Here is a 16497-nt window from a genome sequence, read left to right as displayed (position 1 = left end):
CCTGAAAATCCAGGGGTTCCAGACACAGTAGCGTCAGAGGAGCTGCCCCACCTCATTAGACTCCTAATAGCCTGCGTGTTGCCAGCAAAAATGGCAAAATCAATTGTGTTAGATGGTGTATACCGCATAGTGAAATCACCCAGAGCACCCACTACCTCCTCGAGAGACGTTATAATTTGTGTCCACGCTTATGCTGACAAAGACTCCAGCAGGCACTGCGGGACAAAACACCTCTCCACTTTGAAACACACTGCCTGACCTTCTATCAAGATCTTACCCACTTCACGCTACAATGGCAGCAAGCCATGCGGCCTATCACAAGGAGGCTGCGAGAAGAAGGCATCGCATATCGCTGGACCACCCCAAGGGCCCTTACAGCAACAGTGGAGGACAAGACCTACAGAGCTACGGCACCAGAAGAGGCACCACAGTTCCTGGCCTCACTCGGCCTGGCGGACAGGCCCCCGGAGGAGCAGAGACTCCGTCCCGATCACTCCTGGGACATTTCGAACATTAGGCCGTTCGTCCCGGCCGGAGACCGGAACTCAGGGACTTGAACCGTAACAAGCCAACCCATATTAGCTGTTTAACTCTGTTTACAAAGTTTATTAGTTGACTAATTTAATCATACACTCACATTCCAGACGACCAACAGACAGGCTACCCACAGACCGCCGACCCAACACAGAGGTGAAATAGCCTAGACTAGCACGTACCGAACCGACCACAGTGACCTGCACAGATTGTATACCCAGAAACAGGCACACACCAACTGCATCCTCTCCCCCCCCAGCCCCCCTCGCTGCCCCCTCGGTAAGGGGCCCAAATGACTATTCACATGCACGGTGAACAGGGACATCCACATCTGCTCCTCAAACCCTTCTAGCCTGGACCAGCAAACAGGGCAGAAGGGCAAATGGGGACCAAGCAAAACACATAAACCTACCCCACACGACTGACTAGCGCAGGATCAACCGGGACTAACCCCGGCTCTCAGGGGGGGCACACTTGCCATAAGCACCCTGTTCAGCCCACAGTATCAGGCTCAACAAGCCACATAATACTCACGTTCACAATATTCACGTAGTCTCATACAGGCACCTTTCCATACAATCCCTTGAACCCAAACGAGACTGACCCACTACTCAGACTCCCATGACAAACCAAAAAGTGCTATGATCTCACATGTCATAAAAATGTATATGCATATATGTTTAAGCTTGCATCCGCTGTTGTGGCAACACAGATTAAAGAGTTACTGAACCTATGCACGACGAAAAATAAAGAATTAAAAAAAAAAAAAATGCCATCAATAAAATGCATCTGTGTTCATTGTCCATAACATTCGCCTGTCCATACCATAACCCCACTGCCACCACAGGCCACTCGATCCACAACGTTGACATCGGCAAACCGCTTACCCAAATGACGCCATATACGCTGTCTGCCATCTGCCCTGTACAGTGAAAACCGTTATTCATCCGTGAAGAGAACACCTCTCCAAAGTGCCAGACACCATAGAATGTGAGCATTTGGCCACTCAAGTTGTTACGATGACAAACTGCAGTCAGGTCGAGACCCCGATGAGGACGACGAGCATGCAGATGAGCTTCCTTGAGACGATTCCTGACAATTTGGGCAGAAATTCTTTGGTTATGCAAACCGATTGTTGCAGCAGCTGGTCTCAGACGATCTTGGAGGTGAAGATGTTGGATGTGGAGGTTCTGTGGTTACATGTGGTCTGCGGTTGTGAGGCCGGTTGGATGTACCATAAAAAATTCTCTGAAACGCCTTTGGAGACGGCTTATGGTAGGGAAATGAACATTCAATTCACGGGCAACAGCTCTGGTGGACATTCCTGCAGTCAGCATGCCAATTGCATGCTCCCTCAAAACTTGCGACATCTGTGGCATTGTGCTGTGTGATAAAACTGCACAATTTAGAGTGGCGTTTTATTGTAGCCAGCCTAAGGCACACCTGTGCAATAATCATGCTGTCTAATCGGCATCTCAATATGTCACACCTGTGAGGTGGATGTGTTATCTCGGCAAAGAAGAAGTACTCACTAACACAGATTTAGGCAGATTTGTGAATATTCAAGAGAAATAGGCCTTTTGTGTACATAGAAAAAGTCTTAAATCTTGGAGTTTAGCTCATGAAAAATTGGGGCAAAAACAAAAGTGTTGCGTTCATAATTTTGTTCAGTGTATTTATGGATTTATTTTTAATCTGGTCATGGTTTTATCTTTCTTAAGTGCCATGATTCGGAAAGAACATCCAACATGTTATTTCAAAATATTGTGAAAAAAAACAACTTTAAAATAATGTTTTTCCTTTTCGTTCATCTCTACCTTCTCCTTTCCTTTTTTTTTTTTTATTTAATGCAGCATATTAACTATAGCCTGTACATCGAAATCGTCTCACAAGCAGTATTGTTTTAACGCCACACTATATATATATAAACTTACTAAGAAGGTTAACTCTTTTACCGTTTATCCCCACGAAAAAAATTAAATACAACAATCAAAGATGCTTTTTAATTGGAGGAATTGGCATTGTGCATTTTCCAGACTTGGCTGTAACAGAGTCATTGCTATTGCGATTTGTGTTTATTAATTTCTTTCTTTAAAGGTATTTGCCAAACAGGACATACATTGCATTTAGCCATTGATATAAATCATGATATTTTGACAGATTTATATTATAAATATTAACGTGTTATTGGAATGTTATCTATCGTTCTATCTCAGGTAAGGCACTTGCAAATGTCCCTCTTTTCTTTCCAAATGGCACTCTTCTCTAGGAGCTCCATACTGTTGGTCTGTCTGAGTGTATAACAGAGCTCCACAACAATAAGCGATAAAATTCCCATTAATTTTATTTAAACAGCAAAGATGTTTTAAAGTACATAGTTTTTGTTCTAAACTGCATTTTAGTGTCTTAAATCGTTTAGTGTAAAAAAAAAAAAAAAAAATTCCCAGAACTGCCTAAAATCAAAAAAGTGTCCACCTTTGTCCATCTGATACAAACTCATACCTCCCAACATTTCAAACAATAGTTCAGAGGTATAAACACCCATACACTTAAAGACACGTTTTATTTTACGTTTGAGAATAGATCTGATACACTAGTCACTTTCTCTTTTTAAGCCAAGGCTGACCACAGACGCTGTTTAAATTTTTCCAAGTTCGCTTTTTTCATTAGGGTGACTTTATGGTTTTTCTTCAATTTTTCATCAGAATCCAGAACCATCATCCCCCTTGTGTAATGTCCCTGTAGTTCCACACTTACTGCGCACTCCAGGCTTTCTGTTATAATACTCTCATCGATCGCAGCAGCCACAGCATAGGAGTCATAAGACACAAAGCTGTCTTTCTGTGGCCAGCGGGCAGTGATTGTTTTCATAAATTTGGCTTTTGCAGTGTCCTGGTTCACCCAGTCTTTGAAATATTCCTGTGAGGGTGAATACAACATGCCATTAGTGTCCTGTACTAGCTATAAAACAGGAATCTAAATCTGCCATTCCCTTCTGTTCATATACAGGGATATTCACTAGAGTAAGAATTCAAAGCGAATTTCAAATTTAAGGCAAAAATAACCAAAATGAAAAAAATCTCTAAGCCAGCTATGCTTTCAATTTGGATAATCTGGGCCTTAAATTTTAATTTCATTTGATACCGGCTCAGAACAGTCGTGTTAGGACTGTATACTATTGAGGTTATTTAAACTACTACAGTATATAAACAAGCACTTTTATTACACGGATATCTTGTAGAAATGTAATCTTCCTGGTAAAACACCTTGTTCACCATGATTGACCTACAAACCATTATCCAATGGTCCATAATGTATGAATTCATTAACCCTACATCTCAAAACAAAACAGAATAACTTGGCAAACGTAAGCTGGTTCCCATCTCATTCGGAAAACCAAGACTGATAGGGAAGTTTAGTCTTAATACATTTAAATGTATACTTTTGCAAATTCACAAGGAGATGCTGGTTAAGTTGTACCTGAGACATCCCCTATATGAGAGCCTAACCCCAAAAATACAAGATCAAAAGATCTTCCTGAAATAAAAGGAAACGGGTAGAGCATGTAATATACAATATTCTAAATCTTTATTGAAAAATTGCATGAAATGTGTAACACGGGTGCATTATATTTGATTTGATTATTAAACTATAGTTCCTGGTTTCAGTAGGTCAACTCAATTTGCAGTTTAGTGAAACTATACATTGACTTATCCAGCAATAAAAAGTAAATCGCAAATGTCTCCGTACAGTTACAAAACCCTCTCCCTGCACTCCCTTCTCCTTGGTTTCTTTCCCAACCATGTACCCTACTGTGTTCCCCAATAGGTTTACTCTAACATTTCCTGTTATTTCTGTCTCTTTTGAGTCTCTATTATTAGAATGCTTATACTCCTTCATTTACCACATCTATATACCTCTAGGCTGGTTGTTTTAGTGGCCAGGGATCTTTATTTAGTGTTATATTGCTTGAAAATGCAATGCCAGGAAACTACAGCCACTGTTCTATTGTGTTGCTGAGTGAGGCAATAATCCTAGCAGTGATGTTTCCAAAGATAGATACTGTATTTTTGCTATATGAAGTGAAAATAAAAATTCATACCATTGTAAGGCTGTTTGCGCGAGAAAAGTCTAAAGTAGCGATATAGGTGGGGCATGTAAATTCATTCATCACAATGTAGGCAGCCTCTGGGTCAAGACAGAAGTTAAACTCTGCACATACTGTTCTGTTACCTCTTCCTGCAAAAGAAAAACGTCACTGAACTAACACAATCTGGAAGATTTATCAAACTTTTCTGTTCTAAAAAGCAGTGCAAAAAGTTGAAAGGGGAGTAGTCACCAAGTGGAATGTGCCCGCAGGTACTACTTCTTTTCGATAGTGACTGTCCTACTTATTTAGATCACGTTTAGAACACAAAGCTTTGATCAATCTCAACATTTGGTGACTGAAGAAAAGAAGAGTTAGAAGAAAGAAGACTTCTGATTGTAAGCATCATTTTTAAATTTTACAGGTATCATTTATGTGTCACCCCGCCTCACTTATTAGGGTGACAGGGATAGGTAGGGTTAATTAATTTTAATAAGAGATGGCTATGGGATTGGGGACCCCTGCCTCCTTGGAAAGGGGTGGCATCCCAGTAATTGGGAGAGGGGTTAAACAATGGCATGTCCACCCCCCATGGTTTTAAACTTTAGAGCCCCCAACTGTTGCCTAATATAATTAGGACCTCACATTCGGTCCCATGGGTGGGACCAGGGGAAGATACTAAGTCCTCCCTGTATTATATGTAGCCCCCACTTATAATAGCCCACACCCACTGACCACCTGTAAGGACAGGGGTGACATTAGGAATGCCCACCCGTATCTCTTAAATAGACCCACCCGTTGGCCATAGATTTAGACATTTAGTAGATATGCCACGACCTGCCACACAACAGGTTGGGGAATAGGAAGGTTTTAAACTTCCCTTTTAGGAATATGGGGTTTTTATTGACCCTCCATAGGGTTTTTATTTATGCATTTCTAACTATTAAATATGGCAGCTGGCTAGCAAGTGCTAGCCAGTCGCCACAGGTTTAACCTTTAAACTTTGGAGGGTTTTTAACTATTTACCCGGTGGCTACAAGAGCTGCCAGTGAGCAAATAGTTTGTATTTTTATTTTCTTTTAATTCAAGCCTAGACTTCATCATTCCGACAATGTTTGGTCCAGTTGAAATCCAGACCAAATGCAGGCCTAGATATTGTTGAATAGCATGAACTCATATGCATCCAGATGGTTTTACCCCATTTGGTATGGGACCCATTCAGACTTTTGTGAATAACCCCATACGCAAGTGTATATCTGGGGCAGACAACCTTTTGCACTCCAGCTGGTCACCCATCCCAGATAACATTTCCCATTCTCGAAGAGCATTGATATTACCCAACAGTATTATTTTTCAGTTTAATAGGAAGTTCACTCCTTTTATAGATTTAATAAGATGAATATGAAATAACTGCCAGTGTGAGTTAATGTGGAATGGCTACATATTTATAATTTTGGAGCTGTTCAATTCAGCTTGTTTCATTGTTATTCTAAAGCAAAGGTTGGTTGTTTGTTTTTTTTACCTTCAAGGTTTCCTCCCATAATGTACAACTTGTGAAGCTTCTTGGGAATAGAAGGGTCCAGTTTTATGGCAAGGGCCACATTGGTCAAAGGCCCCAGTGCTATTAAGGAAACCTTTTGAAAGACAAAAGCAAGATTTTTAATACAGTTGTACCCAATATTAAAATGATGAAGAGGCATTGAGCTTAGTTTGACCATGATGTGTTATGTGGTTAATTATATGAATGTGACAAGGTGAGATGGGACTGACAGGTTGGATAGGGGATATGATGTGTATCCAATTCTGCTTTTTATCTTTCTTTTCAATGCCCATTATATATTCATTTATCTTCCCCTTACATGTGTTCCTCTCCCTCTTTCCCTAATTATGGCCCTCTCCCCATAACCCACTCTTTCTCCAATTGTTCGCCTCTTCTCGTTTCCCTCTTTCCCTTACTTGTTGTTCTCCTGTTCTTTACCCCATCACTCACTTATTCCCTATTTCTTACTTGTTTGCCTCTTCTTTATCTCCATTCCTCACTTGTACCCCTCTTCTCTCCTTTTTAAATCACCTGTTTAACTCTTCTGTCCCTCTGCTTTACACAATGGTTCTCACAATAATTCTTCCCCCCATCCATCACGTTTCCCTCTAATCTCCCATTTAAATCAATTGTTCTTCTCTTATGTCCTCTCCCCCCCTTATCCAATTGTTCAGTCTTCTCTTACCTCCTCTCCTGTGTCTCTTTTATAATATGCCCTCTAAGCATACCTTACTTCTTGCCCAGCAGTGTTGGGGCTTCAGCAGTAACTACAGGTAGCTGGAGGTACAGGAGGTTGCGTGGTATTGTCACGCTGACATCATCTCTGCTCGCTCCCTTGTAGTTGCTTCAGCTACCGACAGGGTGAGAGGACCTGCCGCCTCAGGTGCCAGTGAGAAGGGTAAAAAGCTATTCTCCTTCTCACCCGAGCACTTTGCTGTAGCACCAACAATACACTGTTCCAGCAGTACCGCCCCACTCCTGTGTGCCGCTTCAAGGCCATGGCCTCGGCTGCCTTTTGGGAAATACGGCCCTGACTAGATCACAACCCAATGATGATTTATTTTTTTCTGTAGAGAAATAAAGGTTCCAGGTGGAGATTGTCCAAGTGTTGCAGAGGCATGCCTTACTTGGTTTTGATACTGATTGATAATCCGTATCATAGCATGAACAGCATCTTCCTGCTGTAGGTGTTCCAGTCCTGGACTATTTGGATCCCCTGCGTCCCCCAGTCCGTCCCCTCCAAAGTGGGCAAATTCAGGATTTATTTCTCCAAGAAGGGAATGTGAGACTCCACGGTACACCGGAATCTGCCCCATAGACACACACAAAGAAATACATTTCAGGGTTATTCACTAAAGTGAGAATTGTAAAGTCAAATGTAAAGTCTAAATAGCCAAACTTTGATCATAGTTGCCGCCCGGCTTCCTTTCTCTGTGTGTTGCAGTACAATAAGGTTTAACTGGGAGTCTACTGGGAGTAGACTCATCCTATCATCTGCCACCTGCCTAAACTTTCATCAAAGTAAAACACAGCGAGATGAAGAAAGCAGGGGGCAGTGGTTTTGGGTGTCAATACCTTAATTTCTGTGCTAAAACTTTGCAAAATGGTGAATTGGACACATAGTTCACTCAGCTCCCCCACCTCGTGCCTGACTGCAAATATACTGATTGAATGGATCATACCATTCCTACAGACATATAAAGGAATATAGATGTATAAAGCAGTTCAATAGAAATCTGCAATTATATATCTAGAGACAGAAATACCTCCCAAGCTGTCAGACAACCTGAGAGGTTTTCTTCCACCTCTGGTAGCACCACAGAGCTAACTGAAGTGACAGGCGCAATGTGCTGTAATGAACCTGCCTCCCCCCCTTGCCAATGAGCTGTACTCCAGCTCACCGAGAAGCATATGAATGCTGCAATCATGTTTGTGATTCCAACGCAGAGGCTTCTCAATGAAAAGTCACTGATTGATGTGTTCCCCCACAGAATGAAAGGGCTTGCATAGGCATGTCTGCAGCTTTTTCAAACTTTTTTTTTTTTATTGGAAATCATGCGGGGAAAGAATACATGCATGTTTTCCTATGTATGTATATCTACTAAATTTTATATATGTAAAGTCTTGGCCTGCAGTTGTGGGAGGGGCATGGTACCTATTTAAACCCCCCTACTCACCTTCCTCCGTCCCGTACGTTTTTTTGTAGCGACTCGCATGTCCCCACCCTCCACTCCCTCTATCTATACTTTCATTACACCTCATGGGTGGGCCCTCTTTTATTACAGGCCTACCACGACGTCGGTTCCGGCACACCTCAACCGACTTATTTCCCTTTTACTTCCTATACGGCCTTATTTGCCCCTCACACAAATATAAATAAATCAATAGAGTGTGTCCTTAAATTGGTGGGATTGGTTACTGGCTAAGTAACCTCTACAGCCGACAATCACTGCTGTAGTGTAAATGATGGTGAATAAGGCTTTTGCAAAGTAACAAAGTACAAACATTGATATCCGATTTTGGGAGTGAGGGGGTTAACTTTCCACTTAGTAGTTAGATTACGTATTTACCTCCTGTGTGACAGTTCCTCTTTAAGGTATGTGAAACTTTCTGAATACACCTGAACATTTTCTGAGTGAGTTGCTTCCACGAAAGAGATGATTTGTACAAAAGGACCATTTCTCTTCCCAGTTTCAGATTTCTTGCAGAACTTTTTAAATCAGACACAAGTAAACATGAAAAGAAAAAAAGTGCTTTCATATTGAAGAATCTGTCATTGTGATCTCACCTCCATCCTGTTACACACGTGTAAAACACGCAGCACATTCCTGCAGACATGCTCAATGGTCGTATTCCCAAAGCAACATGTGATTCCCAGGATTTCAACCTCTGGGGCTGCAAGAGCCATCATCAGCGCCTGAGCATCGTCCACACCACAGTCCACATCAATGAGAAACAGCTTCTTAGTCATTTTGAGAGATCCTGCTAGGGATAAAGAGCTGGCGCATGAGCATAATACGACATGCCAACCAATATAATGATGATCACTACTTTACTAAATAGTGCCCCTAAACAAATATCTCACAAAGTTCAACAAGGTTCTCATGACATTTCAGAACTGTTACTATTACCAAAACGGTTACGTGTCTGGCAGAATGCCCATTATATATAAATCTGGGATAACATAAGGCTTCTTCTTGCCAACGCCAACGCCAACAGTCAACAGAAATGAGTCATATGGTTGTTAATAATATTTTTTTTTTTTTTTTTACAATACACCTTATTGTAACCTTAATATATTTATATAAAAAGGAACTAAAGTAATAAAAGAAAGCAGTAATTAAATGACTAGTAGTATGGTTGTCTGCCATAACAAGCACTTAGACTGGGTGAAGGTGCAAGACCTGTCAGAACACTCAGGTTAAATACTACTTCCAGTGTGGGATTTATTGCACAAACACTTAGTGTCTTTCCAGCAACGCATTATTGCCATTTATAATGGTGCCTGTGCTCAACTGTAATGCACAGTAGTGTACTGCACTGTGTAACCCCATGTCCGATGCAGGGTACATTCTGCGTTCCCAATATTCTCATGTACACTGGGAATTCTGTGAAATGTCAAAACATATTGCTGGTAGGCAGGGCATGCACCAGGGCACGAAAGCCCGTACATTCCAAACTAGCTGACAGTCTTTTCCTGCGGCAGTGCTACACTGGGAGGAAGTGATTTCACTACACTGTCCCACAGCGCCCTGGATACCATGGATTGGGAATTTGAATGTTAAAAGGACAGTCCAGATCCCTAAAGCACTTTAGCTTGCTGAGGTGCTTTATGTGTGAAGAGTGTGTCCTCTTTGTTTCATTTTACAAAAACTGCAGATTTCAATAGATATTGGCACTTCTATAAATGAACTTAGTTACACCCCCTTGGCTTGCAAGCAGACAACGGGTCCTGTTACTTCCTCGTTTCGATAGCTCAGTGGATCTAAACTCAAGAAGAAGCAATTGCCTAGAGCACCTGCTTTGCAAAGACTTCTCATTGAGCTGCATTGGGAAGTCTGTGATTGGACAGACACAGAAAGTCTGGGAGGGTTAGAAAAAGAGCAGGGCTTGTGAAGCCTTCAGACAAGAGATCTGCAGCGTTTGCACCTTGTTTTTAGATATAACCCCAATGAAAACTGCATAAATAAATGCATTTATGTTTTCATTGGGGCATTTCTACTAAACAGTGATATTTATTTGTTGATTGTTTTTAGGCAGTGGAATGTCCTTTTAAGCTGTGAATGTGTGTCTGAGAGATATGTGAGCATATGTTTGCACATATTTAGGAGTATGTGCACGGGGAACCCCAATATGGTTATAAGAGGAATCCTGCAATTTTTTATAGGAGCCCAACTCATAGACACCCCTCTCTTTCCCCCAATTCCTACTAATCCCCCATCTTTTTATCCTAACCCCAATTATCCGTAAGTTTAAATCACCAATACACTGTCACTTAAACAATGTTAATTTTTAACATTAGTATCCAGGGATACTGTCCTGATTTTGGGGTCCTCTCTCAATAGTCTGGGTTGGTTCCATGGTGTCCCTAGATATAGTCAGTGCAATAAAAACCAGAAATGCTGCCATCAGAAATCACAGGGCCTGTTATTAGAACTACTGGCACAAACTATCTGATATGTGCACAAAAATAAACTTGAGACACATAAATGCACAGCTTCACAAAAGTATTCCCAAACAAAATAAAACCAGAGAGAGACATGCAATCAGTCACACAGACAGTTGCCACTTTCCTGTTTCCATACCTTTTTGTGTGCAGAAGGGTTGTTTCCCTGGGGTCCAGTGGAGACCTACCTGGTCCAGGATGCCAGTTCACTTCTGTTATTCTATACCAGGGCCAGATTAAGAGTCCATTGCGCCTGGTGCTGACAGTTATGATGGGCCTAATCGACAGAAAACAATAAAACAGTTATACCTTCCAAATGTCATGTATCTGGTGAAGGTGGTGCTGGAGGGAAACTCACAGGATATAGCGATCAGAAAACACATATCCTATGCAAATATCTTGCTTTCATCTTTCAAGTAAATCCATACACCCTAACAGCAGTGTCCAGTGAAGCAGGATTGCGGTGGACGTGGTTAAAGGGTGGGCCACTGATGTGAATCACATAACCAGAACTGCCCAAAGGGACAAAACATGTCCAAAAAGGGGGAGTGTCTGCACGAATAATAAGATTGTCAGCTTGGCATGAATGCATGTCAGGCTGCCTGCCAATAATGCAGGATGACCGACCAAGGGCATACTGTGCAGACATCACCCTGAGTATGGCATAAATGCGTCTAATGATGCGCTAGCTCTACGCTTTCTAAGAACTGTCCCCTAGCACTCGCTGGTCCGTTCCTATCCTAACCTTCTTACTAGCAGGCAGAAACTCCCCTTAGACAGTCTGGGACAGAGAAAAAAAAGTGTATGTAGTGAATGAAGAAGAAAGAGAACATGCCACAGAGAGACCAAAGCAGCAAGAGCATTTGCATAGTGCGCAAAATCAGCTTTACCTTAACTAATTTCATTGTCAGCCAGTCAACACCAGTTTTGTTCCCCTACATACCTCTTAAGTTTTCATACTTAAACAAGAGAACGTGAATAGTACAAAAAAAATTATATATATATATATATATATATATATATATATATATATATTAATATTATTATTTTTTTTTAAATCAATGGCAGCCGCATCATCAACCCCTATGTTAATCCGGCCCTATCCTATGCACTCTGCCACAAAGTGACTTGAAACCACTTCCCCCAAGTATAGAACGTCCCCTAGCAAACTTAGGCAAACTCACATTGTCGTGAATTGTGTCCATGCACATCACACTTTAGCAGCACTTTGTGAATGGTCTGGCCTTAGTGGGTCAAGACAGGGGCAGTCAGTCAGACTGGCATGCATTCTGGGCAGGACTGCCCTTTTTGGACATCACCAATGACACATAACGTCACTGGCATGCCACCAGCCCCAATTTCATATTTTCAAATTGAAAGATATGCTTCCTTTTAAGTGCAAATTTTTTTTTATTTGTATTTTTTTTTATAATTATTTATATTGTGCACGTGATAACAAAGAGCTGGGACACGACAGCACTTCCAAGCAAAGTAATAACAAGTTAAAGAAACATAGCCATGGCATTCAGTTAGACAGCACATTTTGTATTATAGTATGCAAGAACAATATGTCTAATTTGGTAGGAAAAGTGGTGAAAGTAGAGCATTCTGTCAGACATTTTAAGTAGCACACAAGTTTTTAGAGGAGGGAAGATAAGTAGAGAAAACAGGTAGGTCACCTCGACTAACTATTCAGGTGAAATAGTAAATTTGTTCAGGCTAGGCACAGTCGCAGACAAAATCTACAGAGTTTAGATATTAGCACAACATTAGCTAATCGCGCAAAGACTGTAGAGATTTTGTTAAGTGGCAACAAGAGTATGAGTGTCTCAAGATGCTTATGGCTATCACAACTCAAAAAGGAAAAAAAGAAAATGAAAATGAATAGCAACAAAATGCAAAGCATACTGTCAGTCAGCATACAGTCAGCCAGGTGGGCCAAGGTTTCTGTTAAAGTCTACTGGTGCCTTGCAAAGTGGGTCGTCCATTCCACCTGGTCTGGCAGCCTGACACCTCTGGGGTGCACTTACAGACGGATCAACTGTGTGGTCCGCTGCTGCCTCCCATTGGTGATTAGCAGCAGCTTTATGTTGTGTGGTCTGGGAAGTACCACGCTGCCGGCCCCCGGCACTTCATGAACCCGCTACCTGCGTCCTCGGTGCTGGTTCCTTGTGGCCAACACCGGCAATCCTAGCAAAGTTGGTCTGTTCAGGCGTGGGGCTGTGGTTTGAGGTTTTACCTCTGTGGGCTCAAGGTCCAGGAAGGCAGTCGTGAGGACCATGCTCGATCTGTGGGTAAGTAGGCAAGGACTTCCAAGAAGAGGCATCAGTCGTTTGTAGACTTGTGAGTTGTAGGTAGGAGTTATACTCAGCAGGCAGTCGTGCGGGCATAGCGGGCGAAGTTGTGTTGCTCAATGCAGGTCGCATTGCCGCCATTTTGGTTACCAGGCGTGGGATGCACAGTGTGGGGTAGGCGGTGTTTCCCTCCATTGGGGACCGGGAAACCCCCCCCCCCCCAGTCCATGGGTGGGAGGGGCAGGATCCGCAAAGTGCATCACAAGGCCGTTGCTTGGCAGTCAGGTTCGCAAACAGGATGGCGTCCATCCGCCCCGCTCTCCACCCTCATAGGCCGCAGACTCAGAATCCTCGTATCACCCTCCAGGGCTCTGAAACTCCCAATCTCAGGGGCCACAGTGGCTCCAACAACAGCCTGGAAACTTAAGGTAACTCTTGGACTCCAATATTGCTTGGAAACTTGCCACAGGAGACTACATTTTCCAGAAGCATTTCCAGCCTGCGACATGTCAGCATGGCGGTTGGGCCCTGCACCCCGAATGTGAATTTTTAAATAGATATGGTGTAACAGAAATATTGAGTACATTGACCAACAGGGCTATTCAATAAAGTGAGACTTCACGGTCAATTGCAAATTTAATGTCAAAATAGCATTCTAGCAATAGAGTCAGACTCCTGAGAACGTGCACACTTCTCCAGGACTCTGCAGTTAGTTGCCATGGGTTTAAGTCTGAGTAGGATTAACCATAAGGTAACCCTAGACATCTACCAAGGGCCCAGGGGTAGACAGCGGCCTCAGAACCATCAATTTGCTTGGTCCTATTATCCAGCCCTATGTGGGAAATGAAGGGGCCCCCAAACTGGTAGGTTGCCTGTGTGATTGCACGCTATCGTGAGGTTATGGCATTATATCGTTGCCTTCTACACTAGTGATGCTTCACAGATTCCTAACAAAGAATCCTAACACTCCCATGACTGACTCTCATTCTACTCAGCCATCAGCGATGAGGTAGGTAAAGGAGGTTAAGAAACTGTCCAAATCAGCTTTGTTTGGGAACAGGTAGACTGGGTTGAGAGATGGAAGAGAGATTAACATAGGCAGTGGTGTATTTTGAAATGGTGCTGCCCTAGGCATGACAGATCTCGGGCACCCCCTAATTTAAATGTACTCGCCCCTTCCTGCCAAGGCCACACCTCTTCCTGTTAACTTATACACATTTTGACTGACAGACACACACACTCTCAGATACACTGACATACACTCACTGATTGACACACATACAATCATTTAGACACTCACTGACAGACACGCACAGACACATACACATACACACTCACAGACACACACAGTCACATTCATTGACAAACACATACATTTCCCCCAAAGACTCACAATTATTATTATGTTTTTTTAAATTTAAACCCACCCAGCCTCCCTACTTTTGGGATAGCTGGGTGGATTTTTCACCTGGGGTTCAGTGGGGCTGCAGGGCAGGAAGGCAGCCAGGCGGGCGGGTGCTCTAAGTTTTCAGCAAGGAAGCAGTGATCTCTCTGATCAGCTCCCTAGCATGCCGCAGAGTGATGCCGGGAACTGGACTGATGTGATATTCGGAGCTGAGCAGAGAGAGCTCAGGGGAAAGTGCTCCCTCGCCACCCGCCCAGGAAACAACTGCCCCGGACGAGCCCAAAGGTGACCAGCCGGCCAGCTCTTGAGCCCCCATAAAACCAGGCAAACAAGGCATTAACCTGGGCATTTGGGGGCGGCGTTTTTTGCCGCCCCCTGGAAATTTCCGCCCAAGGCAAATGCTTTGTTTGCCTTGTGATAGATACATACCTGAACATGGGGCAAGTGTATTCATAAAGGACTACTAAAGGTATCAGACCACTTCATGTCATTAACGGTCTGTCACTGGGTACAGTTGTCCTCTGGTTTTAACCCTGTGTAACACATTGCTGTTTAGCAGATACAGCAATACTTACATTGCAGGGATAACTATGCCTGTAGTGGTTATCTACCTGATAGGCACTAGTGTTGCTTCTGATGTAAAAACGGAGTCAAACTTGGTTCTCACAGCTAGCCTCCATTTTATTAGAGGAGAGCAGCGCTGGCAATGCATGCACTGTAGTCGCCAATCCTCCTGTATGAGGACCACTTGATTGGATGAATTAAGCGTTGATGTGACGCTTGCGGGAAGTGAATCGAGCAACTGCATGGACTTGTAAAACAAGCTAAACAATTACCTCTATCCCAGAAGTAAAATAAATTATAAATAAATAAAATCAAACTACTGGTAATTCTATAATGTTCCTCTAAAAATGCATCATGCAAGTGTCCCTCCAGCACCACCTCCATGAGAGAGATAGAGAGAATGATGAATATCTATGAATGGAATATATAATAAAAGAGCATTTGTGGTAAACTTAAACTGCCAGGGATCCCAAGCTCTTAGAAATGATTTTCTGTAAAATTGGGCTGTTTGTTTTTACCTGGAGAATGATTCCTTTAATAAAAGGCTTGCATGCTCCTCGTTGCCTCCAGAGTATTTTCAGCTTGCCGATCCACAAAGCCAACTTTGAGCAGTTCCCTCTTACGGTGTGTTGTCAGGTGGACTCATAAAGGAACATCGCTCTAAAACCAAAAAAACACAAGCAGACCATTCACTACTTCCTCTATGTCTGACTGCAGAGCCTCTCCCTCTGTGAGCTCTGGCTGCTCTCCTCCTCTGAGCTTGTAGTGTAGATTCAGAATGTGGTGGAATCAGCGTTTTACAAAACTGAACAGCAATGCAAACAAACAGCAGGCAAAAAGTTTAAAAAAACAATAGAATAGTTAAAAATAAAGTAAATTGTGTTTAACTTCTTGGTGTTATTCTTTTGTTGCTGTAGATTTATGGCTCCCAATTAAAAAAAAAATCAAAAATTCAAAAGCAATTAAATCTACCAGTCAGGCAGTCTCCTCACTGCAGCTGATTCACCTTCTCAGAAGCAGCAATGTTAAAAGTAAAGGGTCGTATCATTAAAGAGGAACAACAGCACTCCCAGACAGATCCTCCTTTCTTCACCTCAGTAATCATTACCATCACCAGGGTTAATAAAGCAGTGGAGGTAGGTAAAAACTAACTTACCTGCACTGCACTATTCCATTGCTCAGGCAGTTTCTGTATCCACTTTGCAAAGTTTTTATAGTATCAGAGAGTAATTCCACTAGAATTACCACCAATTAAAAAATCATCTGTAGATAGAAGATCATTTGAATACACTTTGATTTGAAAAATGGTTAAAAATGCACATACAAATAATGTGCTAAAAATAAAAGTATGTGACAAAAAAGAAAAAGAATGGGGAACAAATCTGATCTACATCTACCAATCTTAGT

At 42.4% G+C, this 16497-nt stretch overlaps 1 protein-coding gene across 4 annotated transcripts; it reads right to left on the bottom strand.

Annotated features, from left to right (window-relative positions):
• Positions 1 to 3078: 3078 nt before the first annotated feature.
• On the bottom strand, positions 3079 to 16268 carry LOC134594627 (pyrimidine-specific ribonucleoside hydrolase RihA-like). 4 transcript variants are annotated; one of them, XM_063444656.1, is made up of 7 exons: positions 16247 to 16268; positions 15609 to 15750; positions 8950 to 9146; positions 7289 to 7468; positions 6144 to 6255; positions 4637 to 4773; positions 3079 to 3453 (listed from the first exon to the last, which is right to left on the bottom strand). In XM_063444656.1, exons 3-7 carry the CDS (start codon positions 9130 to 9132, stop codon positions 3145 to 3147), a joined length of 921 nt encoding a protein of 306 aa, XP_063300726.1. In that variant the 5' UTR covers positions 9133 to 9146; positions 15609 to 15750; positions 16247 to 16268; the 3' UTR covers positions 3079 to 3144. The 4 variants fall into 4 exon arrangements, with proteins under 4 accessions (XP_063300726.1, XP_063300727.1, XP_063300724.1 ...); XM_063444657.1 differs by lacking the exon at positions 16247 to 16268 and adding an exon at positions 16063 to 16100 and having other exon boundaries at positions 8950 to 9160; XM_063444654.1 differs by lacking the exon at positions 16247 to 16268 and adding an exon at positions 16063 to 16099.
• Between the last annotated feature and the right edge of the window lie 229 nt (positions 16269 to 16497).

Source organism: Pelobates fuscus, chromosome 1 (genome assembly GCF_036172605.1).
Source record: "Pelobates fuscus isolate aPelFus1 chromosome 1, aPelFus1.pri, whole genome shotgun sequence".
In the NCBI taxonomy this organism is placed as follows: Eukaryota; Metazoa; Chordata; class Amphibia; order Anura; family Pelobatidae; genus Pelobates; species Pelobates fuscus.
Note: the sequence above shows the minus strand (reverse complement) of the source record. Positions and strands in the feature narration are given on the sequence as shown.